General features: G+C 50.0%; 1 protein-coding gene across 1 annotated transcript in view; it reads left to right on the top strand.

Annotated features, from left to right (window-relative positions):
* The window catches only part of pyroxd2 (pyridine nucleotide-disulphide oxidoreductase domain 2), a 33913-nt gene extending 9611 nt beyond the window's left edge, over window positions 1-24302 (top strand). Inside the window, exons 3-16 of the mRNA XM_033034465.1 lie at window positions 1764-1857; window positions 3716-3789; window positions 5244-5399; window positions 6549-6702; window positions 7238-7299; window positions 7756-7853; window positions 12528-12669; window positions 13481-13615; window positions 14984-15056; window positions 16057-16213; window positions 20451-20605; window positions 21663-21769; window positions 22890-23010; window positions 23782-24302. Of these exons, the coding sequence (XP_032890356.1) occupies window positions 1764-1857; window positions 3716-3789; window positions 5244-5399; window positions 6549-6702; window positions 7238-7299; window positions 7756-7853; window positions 12528-12669; window positions 13481-13615; window positions 14984-15056; window positions 16057-16213; window positions 20451-20605; window positions 21663-21769; window positions 22890-23010; window positions 23782-23864 (1611 nt within the window). The 3' untranslated portion in view covers window positions 23865-24302. The remainder of the gene's footprint in view (window positions 1-1763; window positions 1858-3715; window positions 3790-5243; window positions 5400-6548; window positions 6703-7237; window positions 7300-7755; window positions 7854-12527; window positions 12670-13480; window positions 13616-14983; window positions 15057-16056; window positions 16214-20450; window positions 20606-21662; window positions 21770-22889; window positions 23011-23781) is intronic.
* The last annotated feature ends 904 nt before the right edge of the window (window positions 24303-25206 follow it).

Raw genomic sequence — 25206 nt, 5'->3', positions numbered from 1 at the left:
GTTTCCTCCCACACACCAAAGACGTGCAGGTTTGTAGGTTAATTGGCTTCTGTAAAATTATAAATTGTCCCAAGTGCGGGTAGGATGGTGTTAGTGAGGGCAAGCGCTGGTCAATGCGGACTTGGTGTTCCGAAGGGCCAGTTTCGGCGCTGTATCTCTAAAGTAAGGAAACAGGCCCTTCGGCCCAACTTGCCCATGCTGACCAAAATCTACATTTATCATACTTGCCCACATTTGGCCCATATCTCTCTAAAAACCTTTCCTATCCATGTACTTGTCCAAATATCTTTTAAATACTGTTACATAGTACCTGCCTCAACTACCTCCTCGAGCAGCTCGTCACAAATACCTACCACCTTCTGTGTAAAAGTTGCCCCTCAGGTTCCTATTGAAACCTTGATCTGTGATTCCCCTATCCTGGGAAAAGGATTCCGTGCATTCACCTTATCTAATCCAAAAATGATTTTATACACCTCTATAAGTTCAGATCATGGCTGATGGCACAAAGTCTTTTACCGAGGGTAGGGGAATCAAGAACCAGAGGACACAGGGTGAAAGGGGAAAGATTTAAATGGCGCCTGAGGGGAAGCTTTTTCACACAGAAGGTGGTGGGTATATGGAACGAAGCTGCATGAGGAGGTAGTTGAGGCAGGTACTGCATAACAATATTCATAAAACATTTGGACAGGCAAGGATGAGGGAGATATGGGTCTAACACAGGTAAATGGGACTAGCTTAGATTGGGCATCTTGGTTGGCATGGACCTGTTGGGCTGAAGGGCCTGTTTCCATGCTGTATGACTGTACTTATGCTGTATGAGGCAGCTGCAATAACAACTTATAAAGGAGGCTTGGACAACCATATGGATAGGAATGGATTGGAGGGACATGGGGCAAACAGAGACAGGTGGGACTAGCTTAGATGGGGCATCTAGGTCAGCATGGACAAACTGGGCTGAAGGGCCTTTCTCCGTTCAGTGTCACTGTATGATTGTCCTACACTCACGAAGATCCATGTCACCCTTGTAAAGATTTCTCCCTCACCGCTGTCTTCGCTGAATGCATCATTATTTTTACACATTGAACCCTAGTTTTCGATTCTCCTACCAGAGGAGACATCCTCTCCATGTCCAGCCTGTGAAGACCCATTGGGACTTTGTATGGTTCAGATGTTCACAGTTTTGGGTGTAGATGTTGGGAGGTCATGTTGCAGTTATAGAAGACTCGGTGAGGCCACACTTAAGAGTATTGTTCAGTTTTGGGCACCATGTTAATAGGAAATATAGTGTCAAGCTGGAAAGGGTACAGAGAAGATTTATGAGGATGTTGCCAGGACTGGAGGGCCTGAGCTACAGGGAGAGGTTGGGCAGGCTAGGACTTTGTTCCTGGGAGCACAGGAGGATGAGGGGTGTACAAAATCACGAGAGGAATAGATTGGGTGAATGCAGAGACTTTGTCCCAGAGTAGGCGGATCAAGAACCCGAGAGCCTAGGTTTAAGGTGAGAGGGGAAATATTTGATAGGAACCTGTGCGGCAACTTTTCCACACCGAGGATGGTGGGTATATGGAATGAACTGCCAAAGGAGGTAGTTAAAGCAGATACAATAACAACATTTAAAATGCATTTCGATATGGGCAGGATAGGTTTAGGTGGGTCTAGTGTAGATGAAACATGTTGGTTGGCGTGGGCATGTTGTGTCTCTGGGCCTGTTTCCATGCTGTTTCACTCTATGACTCCCACCTAAACTCCAGTGTCTCCTGCAGGCTGCGTACTTACAGAAGTCCGGAGTGAAAACGGCCGTGTTAGAGAGGAGGCATGTCATCGGAGGGGCTGCCGTCACGGAGGAGATCATTCCAGGTGTGTCTGGACTTTGCTTCACCTATTCCTTGGACACTACCTGTTCCTCTTCTCCACAGATGCTGGCTGACCTGCCGAGTTACTCCAGCACTTTGTGTCTTTCCTTCCCCAACTCTCAGGATGGTTATTCCCGGGTTGTTGCTGCGGATGTCTAACACCGCCCTTCGTTTTGTACTATTTTTCCCTTCAACCTTCTAAAGGAAGCCTTTGTTCTGGCGCAAGGCTCCCACAACCCTGGTCAATCATATCACGTTGCCAGCCATCCAAGTGCTGGATAAACAAAACACATCTTTGTTCCTTATCACGTTAGAGAGATCTTAATTATGTTGCCTGGTGATGTTTTCATTCTCACCATTTACAACAGGGTCGCTCCCAGCCACCTTATCTTCTCAAGGCCACACTACATGGCCATGGAGTTACCTTCAGCTCCGCTCTCACCCGATGTCCATAGCATGCCCGTTTCCACAGGGTTTCTTTGTTTTCCTGGTCCCAGCCTTTCTCTCTGTCTCCCAGCGCAGTAGGTAGAACCTACACAAAGGATGGTGGGTGTATGGAACAAGTTACTGGAGGAGGTAGGTACTATCACAGCATTTAAAAAACAGTGGATATTTTTAAGGCAGAGATAGATAGATTCTTGATTAGTACGGGTGTCAGAGGTTATGGGGAGAATGAGGTTAGGAGAGAGAGATAGATCAGGCATGATCGAATGGCAGAGTAGACTTGATGGGCCGAATGGCTTAATTCTACTACTATTCCTTATGACCATATGACCTTATAACTGTTGCCTCAACGCCAAAGACGTGGTTTCGAACCTGACCTCTGCTCTGGTTTCCCCTCACATCATAATCACACCATCACAATAAATCACAGTCACAATAATACTTTATTAGCCAAGTATGTGTTGCAACATATAAGGAATTTCATTTGCCAAGTCAGTCACACAAATAAAAAGCAACAGAACACACAAAACACATTTTAACATAAACATCCACCACAGTGACTCCTTCACATTCCTCACTGTGATATAAGGCGAAGAAAAGTTCAATCTCCTCCCTTAGCTCTCCCGGGGTCGGGGGCCTTGAGACCTCTGTTGATGGGACGATCTTGACTCCCGTAGCCGGCGGCGTTTTGGGCCCTCCACATCAGGGAGATCCAGCTCCTGCATCTGGGGGATGTCAGCTCCCCCGCACCAGGCAATCGAACCCTGCATCGGGGCTGGTCGAGCCTCTCCATTCATCGGAGCTCCCGACTAGCCTCTCCCTACAGCGAGCTCTTGATGGTATGTCCGCAGGCTGCGGTTGGAGCGATCCCAGGCAAGGGATCGGCTCCGATATTAAGTCCGTGCCCCGCGGTGGGGCCTAAGGTCAGTCTGAGGAGGCCTCCACCTCCATCGATGGTAGGCTGCAGAGTGACGGGAGACGCGACCCGTAAACATGGCGTCTCAGGCAAGGTAAGAAACTGGGAAATAAAGTTTCCCCCTCCCCCCCCCACATAAAACAAACCGGAGAACATTTACACAAACTTATAAAACACACTAAAACATTTTTTTAAACGACCAAAAAACAAACAGACTGTTGGCGGGGCTGCCAATCGTTCTGTGCCCTGGTGGTCTTCCATAGACGTACAGGTTTGCAAGTTTATTCGCTTTGATTTATCTTCGATAAAGATTGTGAATTGTCCCAAGTATGTAGGATAGTGCTAGTGTACGGGGATCACTGGATGGTGAGGACTCGGTAGGCTGAAAGGCCTGATTCTACGCTGTATGTCTAAACTACCCTAAACTACCTTTAACACTAAAATTAGATGTAACCGCGAGGATGAGTGGAAGTATCTAACCTGAGTTTTTTTCCCGTTGCAGGTTTCAAGTTTTCGAGAGCATCCTATGTTCTGAGTTTACTGCGGCCACAGGTCATCCAAGAGCTGGAGCTGAAGGTGGGACCCAGGTTGCAGATGTGCCAGTGCATACGGTCGTTGTGTCCTTGGGCAAGACACTTCACCCACCTTTGCCTGTGTGTGAATGTGTGTGAGTGATTGGTGGTGGTCGGAGGGGCCGTAGGCGCAGAATGGCAGCCACGCTTCCGTCAGTCTGCCCCAGGGCAGCTGTGGCTACAGAAGTAGCTCACCACCACCGACTGTGACTGAGGAGTGAATGAATAATGCGATGTAAAGCGCCTTGAGTATTAGAAAGGCGCTATATAAATCCCATCCATTATTATTATTATTATAACTGCCACTGGCTAACGGTGGGAGGTGGTTCACCAGCAACCCTGGCTGGATGGCTCACCCACATCTGGAGCCCTACCGTCATAAAGTTATAAAGTCATACATCATGGATACAGGCCCTTTGGCCCATCTCGTCCACGTCTACCAATAAGTCCCATCTACACTAGTTCCACCTGCCTGCATTTGGCCCATATCCCTCTAAATCTTTCCTATCCATGTGCCTGTCAAAATGTCTCTTAATTGTTGTGATAATACCTGCCTCAACTACCTCCTCCAGAAGCTCGTTCCATATACGCACCACCCTTTATGTAAAAACGTTGCCCTTCAGGTTCCTATTAAATCTTCCCCCCTCACCTTAAACCTATGTCTTCCGGTTCTCGATTCCCGGACTGTGGACAATAGAATGTACATCCACGAGATCTATTCATCTCATGATTTCCGCATCTGGGGCCCGACCGGCCCCTTGGTTTGCGCCGGCTGGCCCCGGCCCTCTAGGGCTTTCCCCACACACGGCTTTGGTTGGCCCGAGTTAGGGATTGGATGGAATTGGCCGGGATTTGTCAGGATTGGCTGGGCTGAGATTGGATGAGATTGTGCCGGGATTGGCTGGAGTTGAGTCAGGATCATCTGGAATAGCCGGGATTGGCAGAAATTGGGCAGGGATTGGCTGGAGTTGAGCCGGTCTGAGTGCAGGTAGATGGGACTAGGTGAGAGTAAGTGTTCGGCACGGACTAGAAGGGCCGAGATGGCCTGTTTCCGTGCTGTAATTGTTATATGGTTATATGGGATCGTCTGGATTAGCCAGGATTGGCAGAGGCTGGGCCGGGATTGACTGGGAGTGGCCGAATTTGGGCTGGGGATTGGCCAGGATTTTTGGGATTTGGTGGTGAGATTGCCTGGGATTGGCTGGATTTGGGGTAGAATTGGCTGTAGTTTTGCCCGATTGGCTGGGCAGAGATTGCCCGAGTGGACAATCCGGCTGTTTCAGACCATCTTAAAATTAAAATTATATCACATTTTTATAATTAAAATGTGTCGATGTGCAGTTTACTAGTTTTAAAATAAGGAGCCATCCCAGCCTGGCCCTGAGGCCTCTGCAGAAGGCCACACGCGAGGAGGCTTCACATTGCCAGCAGTGATCTTGTCCTCTTCCTCCATCGTAGAAACATGGGCTTAGGGTGCACATCCGTGACCCGGCCTCCTACACCCCCATGCTGGAGGAGGGAGTGGGGGGAAACCCACCTCGTTCGCTCCTGTTGGGCAGAGACATGGAGGAGACCCAGAGGCAGATCGCACAGTTCTCGCCCAAAGACGCGCAGGTAAGTGGGGCACCATGGCTGGACGTGGTCAGAGACGCGAGAAACTGCAGGCGCGGGAATCCTGAGCAAAAAGCACGCAGCGCTGGAGGAACTCCAGCAGGTCAGGCAGCATCTGTGGAGGGAATGGACTGGTGAGGTTTCGGGTCGGGACCCTTCTTCTGAATTTCATTATTCCATTGCCAGCACCTATGGTTCACAGAACGTGCTAAAACTATTGTGACGTTGGCAAGGTTCGTCCGGTGTAAGATCTCGGGATAGATTGTAGTAACAAAGAACTGCAGGGGCTGGTCAGTACACAAAAGGACACGGAGTGCTGGAGGAACTCAGCGGGCCGGGTAGCATCTGCGGAGGGAATGGACAGGCGACGATTTGGGTCGGGATCCTTCTTCAGACCGATGGGCTGAGGGTGGGGAGAAAGCTGGAAAAGAGAGGTGGGGGGTGGGACAAAGCCTGGCAAGTGATAGGTGGAAACAGGAGAGGAGAGGGGGAGGGGGGAGGGATTGGCAGATGGGTGGAGTAAGTGACAAAGGCTGGAGGTGAAAAGGAGACAAGACGCTGCCAGATAAGGAGAGCAAAGAAGAGGAGTGAAATGCAAAGACGGAGGGAGTGATATGGGTGGAAGGGGACGGGGGTGTGTGTGTGTGGGGAGAGGGGGGGAAGTGGGGGGGGGGGGGGGGGAAGTGGGGGTGGGGCCGCAGTTCTGGAACTATGGCCCATCCGGATTCGGCAGATTTTATCCCATAGCCGTTGTCCGTTGCCGACTTTGCGTGCCGGTATCTGGGCCCCTTGGCAGCCTGGGTGGACCGTTCGGGTATCGTGGGACTCCTCTCAGAGGCCATGACCTCTGTTGGTCATAATCCAGAAATTGATCCCGACTACGGATGCTGTCTGTACGGAGTTTGCACGCTCTCCCCGTAACCGCGTGGGTTTTCTCCGAGATTTTCGGCTTCCTCCCACTCTCCAAAGACGTACATGTTTGTAGGTTAATTGGCTTGGCATAAATGTATAAAAATTGTCCCTGGCATGTGTAGGATAGTGTTAACGTGCGGGGATCGCTGGTCGGCGCAGACTCGGTGGGCCCGGAGGTCCTGTTTCCGCGCTGTGTCTCTAAACTGTGTTGCTGCCAACAGTTTCTCCTGTGCTTTGCAGGCCTACGCTGCTTACGAAGCCTTGACCAGTCGTATAGCCGCAGCGATCCAGCCTCTCCTGGACACGGCACCAGTGGACATCCCCTCGCTGACCGACGGCTCCCTGAGACAGAGGGTCCGGGCACTGCGCACCGTGAAACCCCTCGTGCACGCAGGTAAGTGCAAAAGATGGAAACATTGAATAGGAACCTGAGGGGACATTTATTTTCCACACAGAGGGTGTTGGGCACATGGAACGAGGAAATCGTTGAGGCAGGTACAATAACAGCACATAAACAGGGACGTGGATAGGAAAGATTTTGAAGGATATGGGCCCTACAAAGTGGAACGAGGTTAGATGTGTTTCTGTGTATCTGTGTGTCTCTTTGTCTTTCTATGTCTGTGTGTGTCTCTCTGTATCTGCGTCTCTCTCTCTGTGTCTGTGTGTGTCTCTGTATCTCTTCTGTGTCCTTCTGTGTCTGTGTGTGTTTCTCTGTGTCTGTGTCCCTCTCTCTGTGTCTATGTGTGTCTGTGTGCCACTCTGTCTGTCTCTCTGTGTATCTCTGTGTGTGTCTCTCTGTGTCTCTCTGTGTGTCTCTGTGTCCCTCTGTGTCTGTGTCCCTCTCTGTGTGTCTCTCTATATGTGTCTGTGTGCCGTGTGTCTCTCTGTGTCTCCCCGTGACTCTATAACTCTGTGTTAATGTCTTTCAGGCTTGAGACTGGGGAAGGACATTCCACAATTCTACGAGCTGCTGACTGCCCCGATCTCACGAGTAAGTAGCACAGTCATCTCTCCTCTTGAAGCCTCTCACGCCAACTGCGCCCTATCCGTGGCCCACTCTCCACAACTTTGCGCTGGCAGTGGGTGAGAATTATAACCCCCCCCCCCCCCCCCCGCCAACGTTGTTTGTCCATCCCCTCCACCAGTTTACAGGTGAATTGGCCCCTCTCTGTAAAAGGACCTGGTCCCATGCTGTATCTGTAACCTAAACTAAGTCTGAAGAAGGGTCTCGACCTAAAACATCACCCATTCCTTTTCTCCAGAGATGCTGCCTGTCCCACTGAATTACTCCAGCATTTTGTGTCTACCTTCGATTTAAACCAGCATCTGCAGTTCTTTCCTACACAACTAAACTAAGACGCTGCCCGGCTCGCTGAGTTCCTCCAGCACTCTGTGTCGCACTATCTGCAGCCTCTCCTTGTCCGACCTCCTGTTCTATTTCTGCCAGATTCTCAATCGATGGTTTGAATCGGAACCGCTGAAGGCAACGTTGGCTACAGACGGTGTCATCGGAGCGATGATCAGCCCACACGCCCCAGGGAGCGGGTAAGTCTCACATCTCAGTTGGTCTATTATTGTCACGTGTGCCGAGGTACAGTGAAAAGCTTTTTGTTGCGTGCTATCCAGTCAGCAGAACGTCTATACTTGATTACAGTCAAGCCATCCACTGTGCACAGATACACGACAACGTGTACGACATTTAATGCAAAGATATCACATTGAAACTACATTTAGTGCAAAATCTTCTCTGCACCCTTTCCAGCTTGACAGCTTTCCCAAAATATGGTGCCCAAAACTGAACACAATGCTTTAAATGCGGCCTCACCAATATCTTATACAATTTGTAATATGACCTCCCAATGTCTGCACTCAAAACTGTGAACATCTGAATCATACAATGTCCCGAGGGGTCTCCGCAGGGTGGACGTGGAGAGGATGTCTCCACTGGTAGGAGAATCGAGAACCAGAGTTCACTGTGTAAAAATAAAGAAGCACCCAGCTAAGACAGTGGTGAGGGAAGAAATCTTTCTCTGGGGACATTAATCTTTGTGGGCATTGAGCAGTTATAGATAGGTTAGTTTTGTTTATTGTCACGTGTACCAAAAGCTTTTTTGTTGCATGCTATCCAGTCAGCATAAAGACTATACATGATTACAATCTAGCCGTCCACAGTGTGTAGATACAGGATAAAGGGAATAACGTTTAGTGCAAGTTAAAGTCCAGTAAAATCTAATTAAAGATAGTCTGAGGGTCTGATGGGAGGTCAGGACTGCTCTCTAGTTGGTGATAGGATGGTTCAGTTGCCTGATAACAGCTGGGAAGAAACTGTCTGTGATTCTGGAGGTGTGCGTTTTTTAACACTTCTGTACCTCTTGCCTGATAGGAGAGGAGAGAAGAGAGGGGTAAGTTTGGTCCTTGATTATGCTGGTGGCCTTGCCGAGGCAGCGTGAGGTGTAAATGGAGTCAATGGAAGGGACGCGCCCCGATATAATGTTCTCCTCCGCACATCTGTAGAAGCTGGTGAGAGTTGTTGGTGACATGCCGAACCTCCTAACCCTCCAAATGAAATGTAGGCGTTTGTATGCTTTCTTAGCCATTGCTTCGATATGGCTAATCCAGGACAAGTTGCTGGTGATTTTTGTTTAGTATGGGTTTTATGGAGCACTATGTTTACATTTCTGTTGTAATGTCATTGTTCGGTTTTGGGACATATAACTCGTGACAAGGGGACTGAACCCAACGGGTCCCACTTGGTCTAGTATAACAATAAAACACTCGTGACTCTGGTAAACTTGTATCTACATTGTCAACTTTGTCTGAAGAAGGGTCCCGACCCAAAACGTCTCCTGTCCATGTTTCCCAGAGATGTTGCCTGACCCGCTGAGTTGCTCCAGCACTTTGTGCTTTGTAAAAAGTTTAGTTTGGTGATACAGCGAGGAAACAGGCCCTTCAGCCCACCGGGTCCGCGCCGACCAGCGATCCCCGCATATTAACACTATCCTACACCCACGAGGGACGATTTTTACATTTACCAAGCCAATTAACCTACAAACCTGTACGTCTTTGGAGTGTGGGAGGAAACCGAAGATCTCGGAGAAAACACACACGGGTCACTGGGAGAACGTGCAAACTCCGTACAGACAGCGCCCATAGTCAGGATCGAACCTGGGTCTCTGGCGCTGCATTTGCTGTAAGGCAGCAACTCTACCGCTACGCCACTGTGACCCCCCTGGTGTTTCTTTGCACACCAGCATCTTCAGTTCCTTGTGTCTACTGGTAAGCTGTTGATAGACTGAGACATTGAGGGCTGTGGGGAACTGGCAGAGTAGATGAGGGGAGGTGAGGGCCAGGGCAGATCGTATTGAATGGTGGGGCAGGCTTGAAGGGCCACGCGGCCTCCTGTCCTATTGCCTAGGGTTCTTTCTTTTAATACATTCCATCACAAATTGGCAACAATATTTGAGTATGCTGCAGTTGCAGGGTCTGGTCCCCAGGTGGTGCCCTCTACCAACATTCAAGGGACAAGAGCATTTAATTGCCATATGTATCAGCAATCAACAGTGACATTCTTTCTTGCTGCAGCTGAACAGCCCCATTAACACAATAGCACACACAGATAAATATATAATAAAATCAATAATACAATCGATTAGTAACAATAAATGCAATACATTTAGGCAGGTACATGGATAGGATAGCTTTAGAGGGATATGGGACAAATACAGGCAGGTGGGACTAGAGTGGATGGGACATATTGGTCGTTGTGGGCAAGTTGGGCCGAAGGACCTGTTCTACACTGTATGACTCTATGACTCTGTAATCATAGGTAACCATGATAGTGCAAATCCTAAGTCCGTAGTGCAACCAAAGACACAGTCCGTAGAAGATCACAGTTGCTGAGGTTAGTGTTCAAGAGCCTGATGGTTGCTGGGAAGAAGCTGCTCTTGAACCTGGAGGTCAGGGTTTTCAGGCTCCTGTACTTTCTTCCCGATGGTGGCAGTGAGATAGATGAGAGCGCGGCCAGGGTGGTGTGGGTCATCGATGATGCTGGCTGCCTTTTTGAGGCAGCGCCTCCTGTAGATCCCTTTGATGGTGGGGAGGTCAGTACCTGTGATGGACCGGGCAGTGTCCACCACTCCCTGTAGTCCCCTTCATTCCTGGCCGTGATGTAACCAGTCAGTGTGCTCCCTATTGCACACCGGTAGAAGTTCTAGAATGTTTTCATCGACATATACAATCCCCTCAATCTTCAATGCTGCTGTCAATCTTCCCTGCATTCTTTTGGGCAGCACAGTGGTGCAGCGGGTAGTGCTACTGCCCACACTGCCAGAAACATGGGGTCAATCCTGCTGTGTGTGTGTGTGTGTAGAGTTTGCACATTCTCCCTGTGACCACGTGGGTTTCCACCGGGTGCTCCGGTTTCCTCCTGCACATCACCAAGACGGTTAATTGGCCCTCTGTAAATTGTGCCTAGTGTGTACGGAGCGGATGAGAAAGTGGGATAACATAGAACTAGTGTGAACGGGCGATCGATGGTCGGTGTAGGGTTGATGGGCCGAAGGGCCTATTTCCGTGCTGTATCACTAAACTAAGCAATTACCTGCCTTTTGTATTTGTAGTAAAACATGCCCCCTGCCGGGGGGAGGGATTAACCATCTACCTCATTGGAGACCCTCGGACTATCTTTAATCAGACTTTACTGGACTTTATCTTGCACTAAACGTTATTCACTCTATGTGCAGGAAAGAACTGCAGATGCTGGTTTAAATTGAAGGTAGACACAAAATGCTGGAGTAATAATAATAATAATAATACATTTTATTTATGGGCACCTTTCAAGAGTCTCAAGGACACCTTACAAAAATTAAGCATGTATAGGAAAAACATGTAAGGGGAATGAAATAAATAGTAGAGACATGACTAGTACACAAAGTAAAGACAGAATTCAATACAAAACACAGCATGAGGCAATTAATGCACAGATGAAAAGGGACGGGGACGTGGGGCTAAGGATAGGCAGAGGTGAAGAGATGGGTCTTGAGGCGGGACTGGAAGATGGGGAGGGACACGGAATTGCGGATCAGTTGGGGGAGGGAGTTCCAGAGCCTGGGAGCTGCCCTGGAGAAGGCTCTGTCCCCAAAACTGCGGAGGTTGGACTTGTGGATGGAGAGGAGACCGGCTGATGTGGATCTGAGGGACCGTGAGGGTTGGTAGGGGGAGAGGGGGTCAGTGAGATATGTGGGGGCCAGATGGTGGAGGGCTTTGTAGGTGAGGACCAGGATTTTGTAGGTGATCCGGTGGGAGATGGGAAGCCAGTGAAGTTTTTTGAGGACTGGAGTGATGTGATGCCAGGATTTGGTGTGGGTGATGAGTCGGGCGGCTGCGTTCTGGACCAGTTGGAGTCGGTTGATGTAGGTGGAGCTGATGCCAAGGAGAAGTGAGTTGCAATAGTCCAGTCGGGAGGAGATGAAGGCATGGATGAGTCTTTCAGCAGCAGGCGGTGTGAGAGAGAGTCTGAGTTTGGCGATGTTGCGGAGATGAAAGAAGGAGGTTTTAATGACATGGCGGATGTGAGGCTCAAGGGAGAGGGTGGAATCAAAGATCACGCCAAGGTTGCGGGCCTGGGGAGATGGGGAGACAGTGGTGTCGTCGATGGTGAGAGTGGGGATATTGATTTTGCTGAGTGTGGTTTTGGAGCCTATGAGGAGGAATTCTGTCTTATCGCTGTTGAGTTTTAGGAAATTATGTTGCATCCAGGTTTTTATAGCTGACAAACAGGAGTTGATATGGGAGAGGGGGGGGTTGTGGGGGGATTTGGTGCCAAGGAGTAACTCAGCGGGTGAGGCAGCATCTCTGGGGAGAAGGAAAGGGTGACGTTTCGGGTCGAGACACTTCTTCAGACTGATATGTTATTCCTTCTATCCTGTATCTGTGCACTGTGGACAGCTTGATTGTAATCATGTATAGACTTCTGTCTGAAGAAGGGTTCCAACCTGAAACGTCACCGATCTGTTTTCTCTAGAGATGCTGCCTGACCTGCTGAGTTACGCCAGCACATTGTGTCTAGTCTTCCCGCTGACTGGATAGCACAGGATGAAAAGCTTTTCATTGTCACTCAGTACACGTGATACTATGCTAAACTAAATGAAAGTAAACTAAACTAAGCCGGCTGTAGTTGAAATGTTGATGGACTGTTCTCTGCTCTCTTGCCGAATGCAGCTACGTCCTGCTACACCACGTGATGGGAGAACTGGAGGGCATTAAAGGCGCCTGGGGGTACGTGGAAGGAGGGATGGGCGCCCTCTCCAATTCCATCGCCCGTGCTGCCGTTGCCTACGGTGCCTCCATCTTCACGGAGAAGGTAGGATCATTGGCCACCCGTGGACGGACCTCCTCTTGGTGGGGTGTTTGGTGGTGGGGGGGGGGATGCGGGGAAGGGAGAGCATGTCTCTAGTCACAGGGACCAATATAGAACCTTACATGGGGCATAGAACGTTACATTGGGTATAGAACGTTACATAGGACAAAGTACATATGACAGAGACCATGAACCTTACATTGGACATGAAATATAGTACATAGAACATGGAACCTTACGTAGGACTAAGGCTTGGGAGATCGACAGAAGCTTCTGAGGGAGGACGGGCAGTGAGAATGTTTCTACATAGAGATCCAGCAATCGCAGAGATTTGTGGACGCAGCCCAGAACATTACGCAGACCAACCTCCCTTCCATTGACACCTCACGCTGCCTCGGCAAGGCCACCAGCAAAACCAAGGACCAGTCTCACCCCGGTCACTCCCTCTTCTCCCCTCTCCCATCAGGCAAGAGGCACAGTAGTGTGAAAACGCACACCTGCAGATTCAGGGACAAGTTTAAACTGCGTGTATGCTATATCTCAAAACAAAGCTGTTCACTGTACATTTACACAATAATAAACCAAAAACTCAATTGATTTTTGAATATGGATGGAATCGAATGATTAGGGTTGGTGCAGCTATGTATTGCTGAGATAAAAGATGATCGTGATCTTACTGAGTGAAGGAGCGGGCAGGCAGGGCCGACTGTTATTTCATGTCCTTATGATGTTTCACACACTCTCTCATTCTCTTTCATTCTCCCTCCCCCTCCCTCTCCACCTGTCTCTCTACCTGTCTCTGTCTGGTGTCTAGCCAGTGCACTCCATTCAGGTGGGCCAGTCTGGGACAGTTCATGGAGTGGTGCTGCAGGATGGGACAGAGATTCGAAGCAAGGTGGTTTTATCCAACGCCACCCCTCACGTGACCTTCCTACAGCTGACTCCCCAGGTGAGATTGGAGAAACATCCCTCTTCCCCCTCAAGCCCACGGCCATGAGATGGGAGCTACCTTGTTGAGGGTGTGAGGGATGGCCACACCACAGTAGTTCCCAGTGACGGCTGGTGAATGGAGCAGCGTCTAGGGAAGGCAGAGTTTCAAACATTAATTGTTTTGGCATATGGCCACGTTAGTCAGGGCGTCAATAAGCTGGTTGGTAATCTTGTTAGTAAGATTAGTATGCTGGTTAGAAAGCTGGTTAGCAAGGATAGTAAGATGGTTAGTAATCTTGTTAGTAAGGTTGGTAAACTGGTTAGTAAGGTTGGTAAGCTGGTTAGTAACCTTGTTAGTAAGCTGGTTAGTAAGATGGTTAGTAACCTTGCTAGAAATGTTAGTCAGCTGGTTAGGAACCTGGTTAGTAAGCTGGTTAGTAAGGATAGTAAGATGCTTAATAAACTTGTTAGTAAGGTTGGTAAACTGGTTAGTAACCTTATTAGTAAGGCTAGTTAGCTGGTTAGTAAGGTCATTAGTAACATTGTGAGTGAGGTTAGTAATCTGGTTATTAAGGATTGTAAGCTGGTCAGTTAGCTGGTTAGTAAAGGGAAGACAGATGGCACAATGGGCTAAGTGTTCGGCTGGCGACCGGAAGGTGGCCGGTTCGAATCCCGCTTGGAGTGCATACTGTCGTTGTGTCCTTGGGCAAGACACTTCACCCACCTTTGCCTGTGTGTGAATGTGTGTGAGTGATTGGTGGTGGTCGGAGGGGCCGTAGGCGCAGAATGGCAGCCACGCTTCCGTCAGTCTGCCCCAGGGCAGCTGTGGCTACAGAAGTAGCTTACCACCACCGAGTGTCACTGAGGAGTGAATGAATAATGCGATGTAAAGCGCCTTGAGTATTAGAAAGGCGCTATATAAATCCCATCCATTATTATTATTATTAAAGTTACTAATCATGTTAGTAAGGTGACTAACCTTGTTAGTAAGGCTAGTAAGCAGGTTAGTAAGCTGGTTACTAACAAGGTTGTTACTCTCTGCTGACCATCAAGTAGTCTACCTCATTGGAGACCCTCAGACTACCTTTAATCGGACATTACTGGACTTTATCTTGCACTAAACGTTATTCCCTTTATCCTGTGTCTGTACACTGTGGACGGCTTGATTGTAATCAAGTATAGTCTTTCCGCTGACTGGTTAGGACACAACAAAAAAAGCTTTTCACTGTACCTCGATACACATGACAATAAACTAAACTAACCTGATAATTAATCCTTGTGATATTTCCACTGGGCAATCCACTACATTGCAATGGGGGGGGTCACTGAAACATTGAACGCTATATAAATGCAAGCCTTTAATCCATGTTTATTCTGTCTGCTGCAGAAGTCGCTGCCCGAAGAATTCATCAAGGAAATGTCATCCATTGACTACACATCGCCCGTCACGAAGATCAACGGTATTCTGTGAGGGGTTGAGTCAGACACGGGTGGTCTCCTCTCTGGAGCCTTGCGTTAACAGCTCTGTAGAGGGCGGGAAGAGAGGGGTTGGGCGATTCCAGGGCTCAGGGCTCAGGACATGTGAAGGCAAGACCAACGGTGGAAGACCAATGGGAATCAGAGGCAGAGTAATCGTACAGGCCCTTCGGCCCAACTCGTCCATGCCGACCAAGATTGCCCCATCTAAGCTAGGTCCCATTTGCCCACGTTTGGCCCATATTCCTCCAAACCCTTGGGGCATCTTGGTTGGCATGGACGAGTAGGGCCGAGTAGAGTCAACACTGGCACACCACGCCGGAGATCTGGGTTCAATCCTGACTACAGGTGCTGTCTTTACGTAGTTTGTACGTTCTCCCCGTGACCACGTGGGTTTTCCCTGGGTGCTCCGGTTTCCTCCCACATTCGAAAGACGTACAGATATATAGATTAATTTGCTTGCATATGAATTGTAAATTGTCGCTAGTGTGTATTTCATTGGCTATATTGTCGCTAGCGGCCAGTTCATTGGCTATATTTAAGAGGGAGTTAGATGTGGCCCTTGTGGCTAAAGGGATCAGGGGGTATGGAGAGAAGGCAGGTACAGGATACTGAGTTGGATGATCAGCCATGATCATATTGAATGGCGGTGCAGGCTCGAAGGGCCGAATGGCCTACTCCTGCACCTATTTTCTATGTTTCTATGTGTAGGGTTGTGCTTGTCTACAGGGTGATCGCTGGTTGGCACGGACCCGGTGGGCCGAAGGGCTTGTTACTGCGCTGTATCTCTAAACTAGGTTAAACCAAATCTATGATTTCCATTACTCACTCCATCACCAGTGATCTTGAATCCATCCAAACTTCTCAGCCAGCAGGGACGTGTTGGGCCGAAGGGCCTGTTTCCGTGCTGGATGGCTCTATGACCGGGTCGCTGCTGGAGAAGTGAGGGGGAGGACTGATGTCCCCTTTTTCTTCCGTTGCCAGTTGCCGTGGATCGGTTGCCGAATTTCCTGGCCAAGCCCAAGGGCCAGAAGCTGCCCCCTGCCCGTTACATGGCTGGCACCATTCACCTGAACTGTGAGGACACGGCCTACATAACCGAGGCGTATGATGACGCTTGCCAAGGACATCCTTCCACCAGGTGGGTCACAAAGGGCTACACGTTGTTAGACTTTAGAGATACAGCGCGCGCCCACCGAGTCCGTTGCGACCAGCGGACAACTCTCACCAACTTCTACAGATGCGTCGTGGCAAGCATGTTATCGGGATGCATCACAGCTTGGTTTGGGAACAGCTCCGTCCAAGAACGCAAGAAATCGCAGAGAATTGTGGTCGCAGCCCAGACCATCACGCAAACCAACCTCCCATCCACTGTCTCCATTTATACCTCACGCTGCCTCTGCAAGGCCACCAGCATAAGCAAGGACCGGTCTCACCCCGGTCACTCCCTCTTCTTCCTTCTCCCATCATGCAAGAGGTACAGAAGTGTGAACACGCACACCTCCACATTCAGGGACAGTTTCTTCCCAGCTGTTATCAGCAACTGAACCATCCTATCACCAACTGGAGATCTTTAGAGTCATAGAACCATACTAGACTAAGTGGGACCCGTTGGGTCCCAGCATCACACAGGAGGGCTGGTCATCCAATGCAATATTCCACCTCTCCACCAATTCTAATATTGGTGGCCAGTTGGGGGGGGGGGGGCTTTCTGGAGCGCTAGTATGGGTGTTGTGGGCTGAAGGGACTGGTTTCCAGAGGGCTAGTATGCAAATTGTGCGCCAAATGGATTCTTGGGCTGGCGTCTCAGTCAATCAAGCCTGTTGTGCTGGCAACTCACTCACTCACGGCTGGTGGGCTGGTAGTTGATTCACGGCTAATCCTTGAAATTCTATTTCAAGCTGGGTATAAGGCCACCAAATTCAAGTGCATTTTCTTACCACTTCTAGCAGGGTGCAAGGCCACCAAATTCAAGTGCACTTTCATACCATTTGAAGTAGGGTGCAAAGCCACTAAAGACAGCGAGTCGTGACCTTGCCCTCCTCCATCTTGCAGAGACTGAGCCACACCCACATTTCTGGGTTTTATAACCCCTCCCCCCCTCACCGGAAAAGGTGTGGCTTTCATGGAGTGATTGACAGGAAAGAGATTCTCAACATTTAAAAAAAAACTAATAACACTTTTATTTTTCATTGATGGGAAGAATTCTCTGCACCTGCTCAGCGGAGGGGGACTGAGTAAGATTGCCAAAAATCACAGCCGTAAGTGGTAGCGTTTTATCTAAAATCAATATACAGTGCAAACAGGAAGCAAGTGCATTTACAGTAGTGCCTTTTAACTTCAAGCCAAAGCACCCAAGGCACCATTTGCAGTAATAGTGCCTTTCAACTTCATGCCACCATTTGCAGTAAGTGGTGCCTTTCAACTTCAAGCCAAAGCACCCACGCCACCATTTGCAGTAAATAATGCCTTTTAACTTCAAGCCATTGCATCCAAGCCACCATTTGCAGTAAGTAGTGCCTTTCAACTTCAAACCACACCCAAGCCACCATTTGCAGTAAGTAATGCCTTTCAACTTAAAGCCAAAGCACCCAAGCCACCATTTGCAGTAAGTGGTGTCTTTCAACTTCAAGCCAAACCAAGCCACCATTTGCAGTAATAGTGCCTTTCAACTTCAAACCAAAGCTCCCAAGCCACCATTTGCAGTAAGTAGTGCCTTTCAACTTCAAGCCACACCCAAGCCATCATTTGCAGTAAGTAGTGCCTTTCAACTTCAAGTCAAAGCTCCCAAGCCACCATTTGCAGTAAGTGGTGTCTTTCAACTTCAAGCCACACCCAAGCTACCATTTGCAGTAAGTAGTGCCTTTCAACTTCAAGCCAAAGCAACCAAGCCACCATTTGCAGTAATAGTGCCTTTCAACTTCATGCCACCATTTGCAGTAAGTGGTGTCTTTCAACTTCAAGCCACACCCAAGCCACCATTTGCAGTAAGCAGTGCCTTTCAACTTCATGCCACCATTTGCAGTAAGTAATGCCTTTCAACTTCAAGCCATTGCACCCAAGCCACCATTTGCAGTAAGTACTGACTTTCAACTGCAAGCCAAAGCACCCAAGCCACCATTTGCAGTAAGTAGTGCCTTTCAACTTCAAGCCAAAGCTCCCAAGCCACCATTTGCAGTAAGTAGTGCCTTTTAACTTCAAGCCAAAGCAACTAATCCACCATTTGCAGTAAGTAGTGCCTTTCAACTTCATGCCACCATTTGCAGTAAGTGGTGTCTTTCAACTTCAAGCCAATGCACCCACACCACACCCAAGCCACCATTTGCAGTGAGTAGTGCCTTTCAACTTCAAGCCACACCCAAGCCACCATTTGCAGTAAGTAGTGCCTTTCAACTTCAAGCCAAAGCAACCAAGCCACCATTTGCAGTAAGTAGTGCCTTTTAACTTCAAGCCAAAGCAACCAATCCACCATTTGCAGTAAGTAGTGCCTTTCAACTTCAAGCCAAAGCAACCAATCCACCATTTGCAGTAAGTAGTGCCTTTCAACTTCATGCCACCATTTGCAGTAAGTGGTGTCTTTCAACTTCAAGCCAATGCACCCACACCACACCCAAGCCACCATTTGCAGTGAGTAGTGCCTTTCAACTTCGCCACACCCAAGCCACCATTTGCAGTAAGTAGTGCCTTTCAACTTCAAGCCAAAGCAACCAAGCCACCATTTGCAGTAAGTAGTGCCTTTCAACTTCAAGCCAAAACAATAGACATTTTTTACAAGCTTTCGAACTAATAGACATTTTTTTGCAAGCTTTAGAACCAATAGACATTTATTTTGCAAGCTTTAGAACCAATGGACATTTTTTTTTGCAAGCTTTAGAACCAATAGACATTTTTTGCAAGCTTTTGAACCAATAGACACTTTTTGCAAGCTTTAAAACCAATAGACATTTTTTGAAAGCTTTAGAACCAATAGACATTTTTTTGCAAGCTTTAGAACCAATAGACATTTTTTTTGCAAGCTTTAGAACCAATAGACACTTTTTTTGCAAGCTTTAGAACCAATAGACACTTTTTTGCAAGCTTTAGAACCAATAGACACATTCTGCAAGCATTTTAGAACCACTAAGGGCACTTACATTTCAGTAGACATGGGTTCAGTGTTATTCACAGCTCAGAGAAACGTGACCCTCTGCCTTCCTCCATCTTGAAGAGACTGTGTGGCACACCACTTCCTGGTTTTATAGTCCCTCCCCCCTGCCGCCAGCGGGGGAAGCAGAGAGAATGGGGAATTTTGTAAAAACATTAATATCTCTGTCATTTTTAATCGACTGGAAAAATCCTCGGCACACATGCGGCGGAGGGGGGCTCTGAGCAAGGTGGCCAAAAATGACGGCCGTAGGTGGCGGCGTTCTCTCGGAAATCGCAGCACGGATCGCCAAAACCGGTCAAGAACAGACTTTTAGTAATATAGATAGCATGGAAAGAGGCCTTTCGGCCCTACTGTGTTTGGCCCACATCCCTCTGAACCAATCCTACCATGTACCTGTCTAAATGTTTCTTAAACATTACGGTAGTACATTCATTGAACTTAAATCGGATTTTACCAGACTTCATCTTGCAATCAAGGTCATTCCCTTTATCCTGTATCTGTACCCTGTGGACGGTTTGAGTGTAATCATATATATAGTCTTTCCATTGACTAGATAGCAAGCACCAAAAAGGTTTTTCATTGTACATCGGTACATGTGACTATGAACTAACTAAACTAAAACTAAATTAAAACTGTGTGTGTGTATATATATATATATATATATATATTGATGATCACTTTGTCCAACACCTCCGCTCGGTTCGCAATAACCAACCTGATCTCCCTGTGGCTCAGCACTTCAACTCCCCCTCCCATTCCAAATCCGACCTTTCATTCCTCGGCCTCCTCCATGGCCAGAGTGAGGACCACTGTAAATTGGAGGAGCAGCACCTCAAATTTCGCTTGGTTCCCCCCCCCCCCTACCTCACATCAGAGGAAGGGTTTCGGCTTGAAACGTTACCCATTTCCTTCGCTCCGTAGATGCTGCCTCACCCTCTGAGTTTCTCCAGCATTTTTGTCTACCTTATACAGGCAAGAATATAAATATATATGTGTGTGTGTGTGTATGTGTATTTATACACACACTACTTTTTACCCTTCTCTTGTTTATTATTTTGTTTACAGTGTACTATGCTTCTATATTGCGCTGTGCTGCTGCAAGTAAGAATTTCATTATTCTATCTGGGACATGATAATAAGACACTCTTGACTTGTGGAAACTAAAGTTAGCGTGCAGGAGTACTGCATTCAGTTTTGAATGGCTCTAACAAGGTGTGGTCTCCACCCACAGGCCAATGATCGAGCTGTGCATCCCGTCCATCCTGGACTCCACCATCGCCCCAGCGGACCAACACGTCATCTCCATCTTCACCCAGTACACCCCCTACCACCTCCGTGGAGGCAAGGAGTGGGACGAGGAGGCCAGGAACGCCTACGCCGATCGAGGTAGGCGCCACCCAGCTGCAAGCGAGGACGGGGAACGATGGGTCAGGGGCATCTACCTCATTGCTAATGCTTGGGCTATCCTCGATGGGACTTTGCTGGCTTTACCTTGCACTAAACGTGTTTCCAAACCCTTATCATGTTTCTATACACTGTAAATGGCTCGAATGTAATCATGTATTGTCTTTCTGCTGACTGGATAGCACGCAACAAAAGCTTTTCACTGCACCTTGGTACACGTGACAGTAAACTGAACTGATCTGTGGAGGGAATTAATAGAGGACATTTTGGGAGCGGGATCCTTCTTCAGACGGTACGGCATTTTATTTATCACATGTACCGAGGTACAATGAAATTCATTTTTGTATATAGTTCAGTACCAGTACAAGTGTACAGCAAAAATACACTGAGACTGTATACAGAGTCGCCAGTTTGGCACCATTTTCAAGTCCCAGTAGTAAGTGCAGGGTTGTTGACCTGACTATCAAGGCCCGTTGTCCTGACGACTCTGCAGGGTCGGCCTGGCCAAGCGTAGCCATGGTGTCCTCCACCGCTGTAGGTGGGTCACAGATGAACCACGTCCAGTCAGTCTGAAGAAGGGTCCCGACCCAAAACGTCGCCTGTCCATTCCCTCTACAGATGCCAGCCAGCCATCCCTTGGACTCAACGGGATGGACGGGATGAAAGCCTGGGCCCCTTCTGGAGAGCGGGGAGACTGCAGGAGAGCTGGCCATTCACCGGGAGATGGGTCTCGACCTGAAATATCATTTATCCGGACAGTTTGTTCTCAGCTGTTATCAGGCTGTCACAAACTAGAGAGCGGGCCTAAACTCCCATCTACCTCATTGGAAAACCTCGGCCTATTTAAAGATTTAATAGGAATCTTAGGGGTATTTTTATTTTACACACAAAGGGTGGTGGGTGTATGGAACGAGCTGCAGGAGGTAGTTGAGGCCGGTACAATCACTACATCTACGAAACATTTGAACAGGTACATGGATACAATGGATGGCTATGCTGTATGACTCTCTGACATTGACTTGCTCCCCTCTCTTCCCAGTGTTTGACTGCATGGAGCAGTACGCACCCGGTTTCAAGACCTCGGTGATAGGACGTGACATCCTCACCCCTCAGGACCTGGAGAAGGTGTTTGGTCTAACGGGCGGGGTGAGTCACTAACTCTGCCCTCATCGTCGCCTGGAATTACAAACCCACCGCCGAAACCCCACTAGGTCCAACCCCCCCTCCCCCCCCTCCTCCAACCCCCCCTCCTCCAACCCCCCCTCTCCCCCCTCCTCCCACCCCCCCTCTCCCCCCTCCAACCCGCCCTCTCCCCCCCTCCTCCAACCCCCCCTCCTCCACCCCCCTCTCCCCCCTCCTCCAACCCCCCCTCTCCCCCGCTCCTCCAACCCCCCCTCTCCCCCCCTCCTCCAAACCCCCTCCCCCCCCTCCTGCCAACCCCCCTCCCCCCCTCCTCCAACCGCCCCTCCCCCCTCCTCCAACCGCGCCTCCCCCTCCCCTCCCCCCCTCCTCCAACCCCCCTCCTCCAACCCCCCCCCTCCCTCCAACCCCCCCTCCCCCCCCTCCTCCAACCCCCCCCCTCCTCCACCCCCCTCCAACCCCACCTCCTCCCACCCCCCCTCCTCCACCCCCCTCCTCCAACCCCCCTCCCCCCTCCTCCAACACTCCCCCCCTCTCCCCCCCCCCCCCCTCCTCCCCCCCCTCCCCCAACCCCCCCCCCCTCCCTCCTCCTCCCCCCCTCCCTCACCCCCCCCTCTCCCCCCCCCCCTCCCCCCCCCTCCCCTCTCTTCCCCCTCCTCCCCCCCCCCCCTCCCCCCCCCCTCCCACCCCCCCTCTCCCCCCCTCCTCCACCCCCCCCCCTCTCCCCCCTCCCCCCTCCTCCAACCCCCCTCTCCCCCCCTCCTCCACCCCCCCTCTCCTCCAACCCCCCCCTCCTCCACCCCCCCTCCTCCCCCCCCTCCACCCCCCCTCCCCCCCCCCCTCTCTCCCCCCTCCTCCACCCCCCCCCCTCTTCTCCCCCTTTCCCCTCTTTCTTCCCTCCCCCCTTCTCCCCCCTCCCCTCTCCTCCCTCCCCTCCCCCCCTACCTCCCTCCTCTTTCTCGCTTCTCCCACCTTCTCCCCTCCCCCCCCCCCTTTCCTCTCCCTCCTTCGCTCCCTCCCTCCCTCTTTCTCCCCCTTTCTGCCCCACCCTTACCCCTGCCCGTGCCCCCTCCCCAGTTTGGGGTGCGGGGAGATGATTACCAACCCTGCCCCTGTTTTCCGGCAGAACATCTTCCACGGGGCGATGTCTCTCGACCGCCTGTACCTGGCGCGGCCGTCAGCCCTCGGCTCCGACTACAGGTCGCCGCTCGGGGGGCTGTACCTGTGTGGCAGCGGTGCCCACCCGGGTAAGTGGGGTCTGGAGTGGGGGGGGGGGGGGCAGGCCAGGGATCGATGGGCTGAAGGGCTCACAGTGCTCAGACCATGATAGAGGAAGGGTAGGCAGGTTGGAGAGATGGAGTGTGAGAGGGGAAGGGGAGGTATTGAGGGAGGGAGGGAGGGATAGACAGAGAGAGGGATAGATGGAAGGAGATAGTAGGGGAGGAAGGGAGGATAGAGGAAGGTATGAAGGAAGGAGGGGTGGGAAACCTGGATGGGGAGCGTAACTAATTATACGTCATAGATGGGTCATACAGAATCCAAACAGATTCTGATCCTCAGCCAGATTACCAGCAGTTGCATGCATTAGAAGGCAGCCATTCAGCCCATCGAATCTGTACTGTCCCCTAGCAGAGTGATCCAAGAGATCTAATTCTGCCCGGAGAGGGTGGTGGGTGTATGGAACTAGCTGCCAGAGGAGGTAGTTGAACAAGTCAAGTCAAGTCAAGTCGAATTTATTTCTATAGCACATTTAAAAAACAACTCTCGTTGGCTAAAGTGCTTTACATTTGTTATAAGAATAGTATAAACCATAAACAAGTACTGTAACAACATTTATAGAGTGGGAAGGGGACGGGGAGGAGGAAGAGAGGGAGGGGAAGGGGGAGGAAGAGAGGGGAGGGGAAGGGGGAGGAAGAGAGGGGAGGGTGGGGTAGAGGGGAGGGAGGGGGAGGGGGGGTTAGAAGCTGTGGTGCCTCAGCTGCGATACTGACCTCTCTCACTTTCCCCTCTGTCACCAGGTGGCGGGGTGATGGGATCAGCTGGTCGTAACGCAGCTCAGGTGGTCCTCTCTGACCTGAGAAGCTCTCGCCGGTCCCGCTGACTCTCCCCGGGAACCCGACTCTCCCCGGGACCCCGACTCACCTCCGCAAAATAATCAGCCACGCACTTTAAAAATCACTGTTATATGAGCAAGCACTTTATACAATGAACAAGCACTCAGAATATTATTGCACTGGAGACCATTCGACCCATCGAGTCTGTGTCAGCTCTCTTGATTAATTCCCAGTCTTGATTTCTCCTTGAGGGGTCCTCGAGTCTGTGTCATCCCTCTTCACTCCCCCTTTGCAATCAGTTTCCACCCTCCTGCCATGAATTGCATTCCAGCCGCATAGAAGCCAGGACAGCCCGGATGGGCTGAATGGCCGTCTTCTAACCGGAGGGTCGAACGCGTTGTGCTGTCTTTATTAATAAGGCTCCGAATTAAAAGTGGACATTTGGAAAGAATAATTAGAAATTTAAATGAAGCTGGTAAACTTGCTCTGTTTATTTCCTCGCCCCCTACCTTCAGTCTGAAAAAGGGTCCCGAACCGAAAGGAAGAAGAGTCTCGACCCGAAACGTCACCCATTCCTTCACTCCACAGATGCTGCCTGTCCCACTGTTACTTCAGCTTTTAGTGTCTATCTATGGTCACCCATCCATGTTCTCCGGAGATGTGGCCTGACCCGCTGAGTTACTACAGTACTTTGTGTCTATCTTTGGTATAAACCAGCACCAGTTTCTCCCTTCCTTGAAGTTAGAGAAATCAATATTCATGCAGCTTACAACTCACTTCTCTAACTTCAAGTAACCCTTGCTTTCCCTCTCTCTCCGTCCCTCCCCCATCCTAGTCATTGTACTAGTTTCACTGTCCTCCTGATTAATTTTACTGTTTGTATGCCTGGTTGTCATCTTCCCCATAAGCTAGCAATGAACCATTCTACACGCCCTTGAGCTATTGTACTTTGGTATGTCGTTTTCACACCGTACACTTCCATATCTCTAGTCTCCCTCTCCCCCGACTCTCAGTCTGAAGAAGGGTCTTCACCCATTCCTTCTCTCCACAGATGCTGCCTGTCCCGCTGAGTTACTCCAGCATTTTATGTCGATTCCCGTAATAATCGCCGGTCCAGCTGCTGCAGCAATGGCGGGGTGCCTTCCCAGAACCCCGCGCGGCAGGGAAAGCACCCTATCGGCCCCGCCTGGAGTCGTGCGGCATTCTGGGCCAGTGGGCGGCGCCAGCCTACAGGATACTTCCGGAATGACCATATATGGAGGGTGAGCGGTATCGCAGGGCTCGAAATTAGCGGTTGCCCGGGTGCCACTGACCACCCAAAGTGCCGCCGAGCAACCTAAACGCCGAGTCATTTTGCCCGGCTTGACACGCAGATACTGGTTTATACCG

The sequence above is a fragment of the Amblyraja radiata genome, chromosome 15 (assembly GCF_010909765.2).
Source record: "Amblyraja radiata isolate CabotCenter1 chromosome 15, sAmbRad1.1.pri, whole genome shotgun sequence".
NCBI classification, from domain to species: Eukaryota; Metazoa; Chordata; class Chondrichthyes; order Rajiformes; family Rajidae; genus Amblyraja; species Amblyraja radiata.
This window is presented reverse-complemented; position numbering and strand designations above follow the sequence as displayed.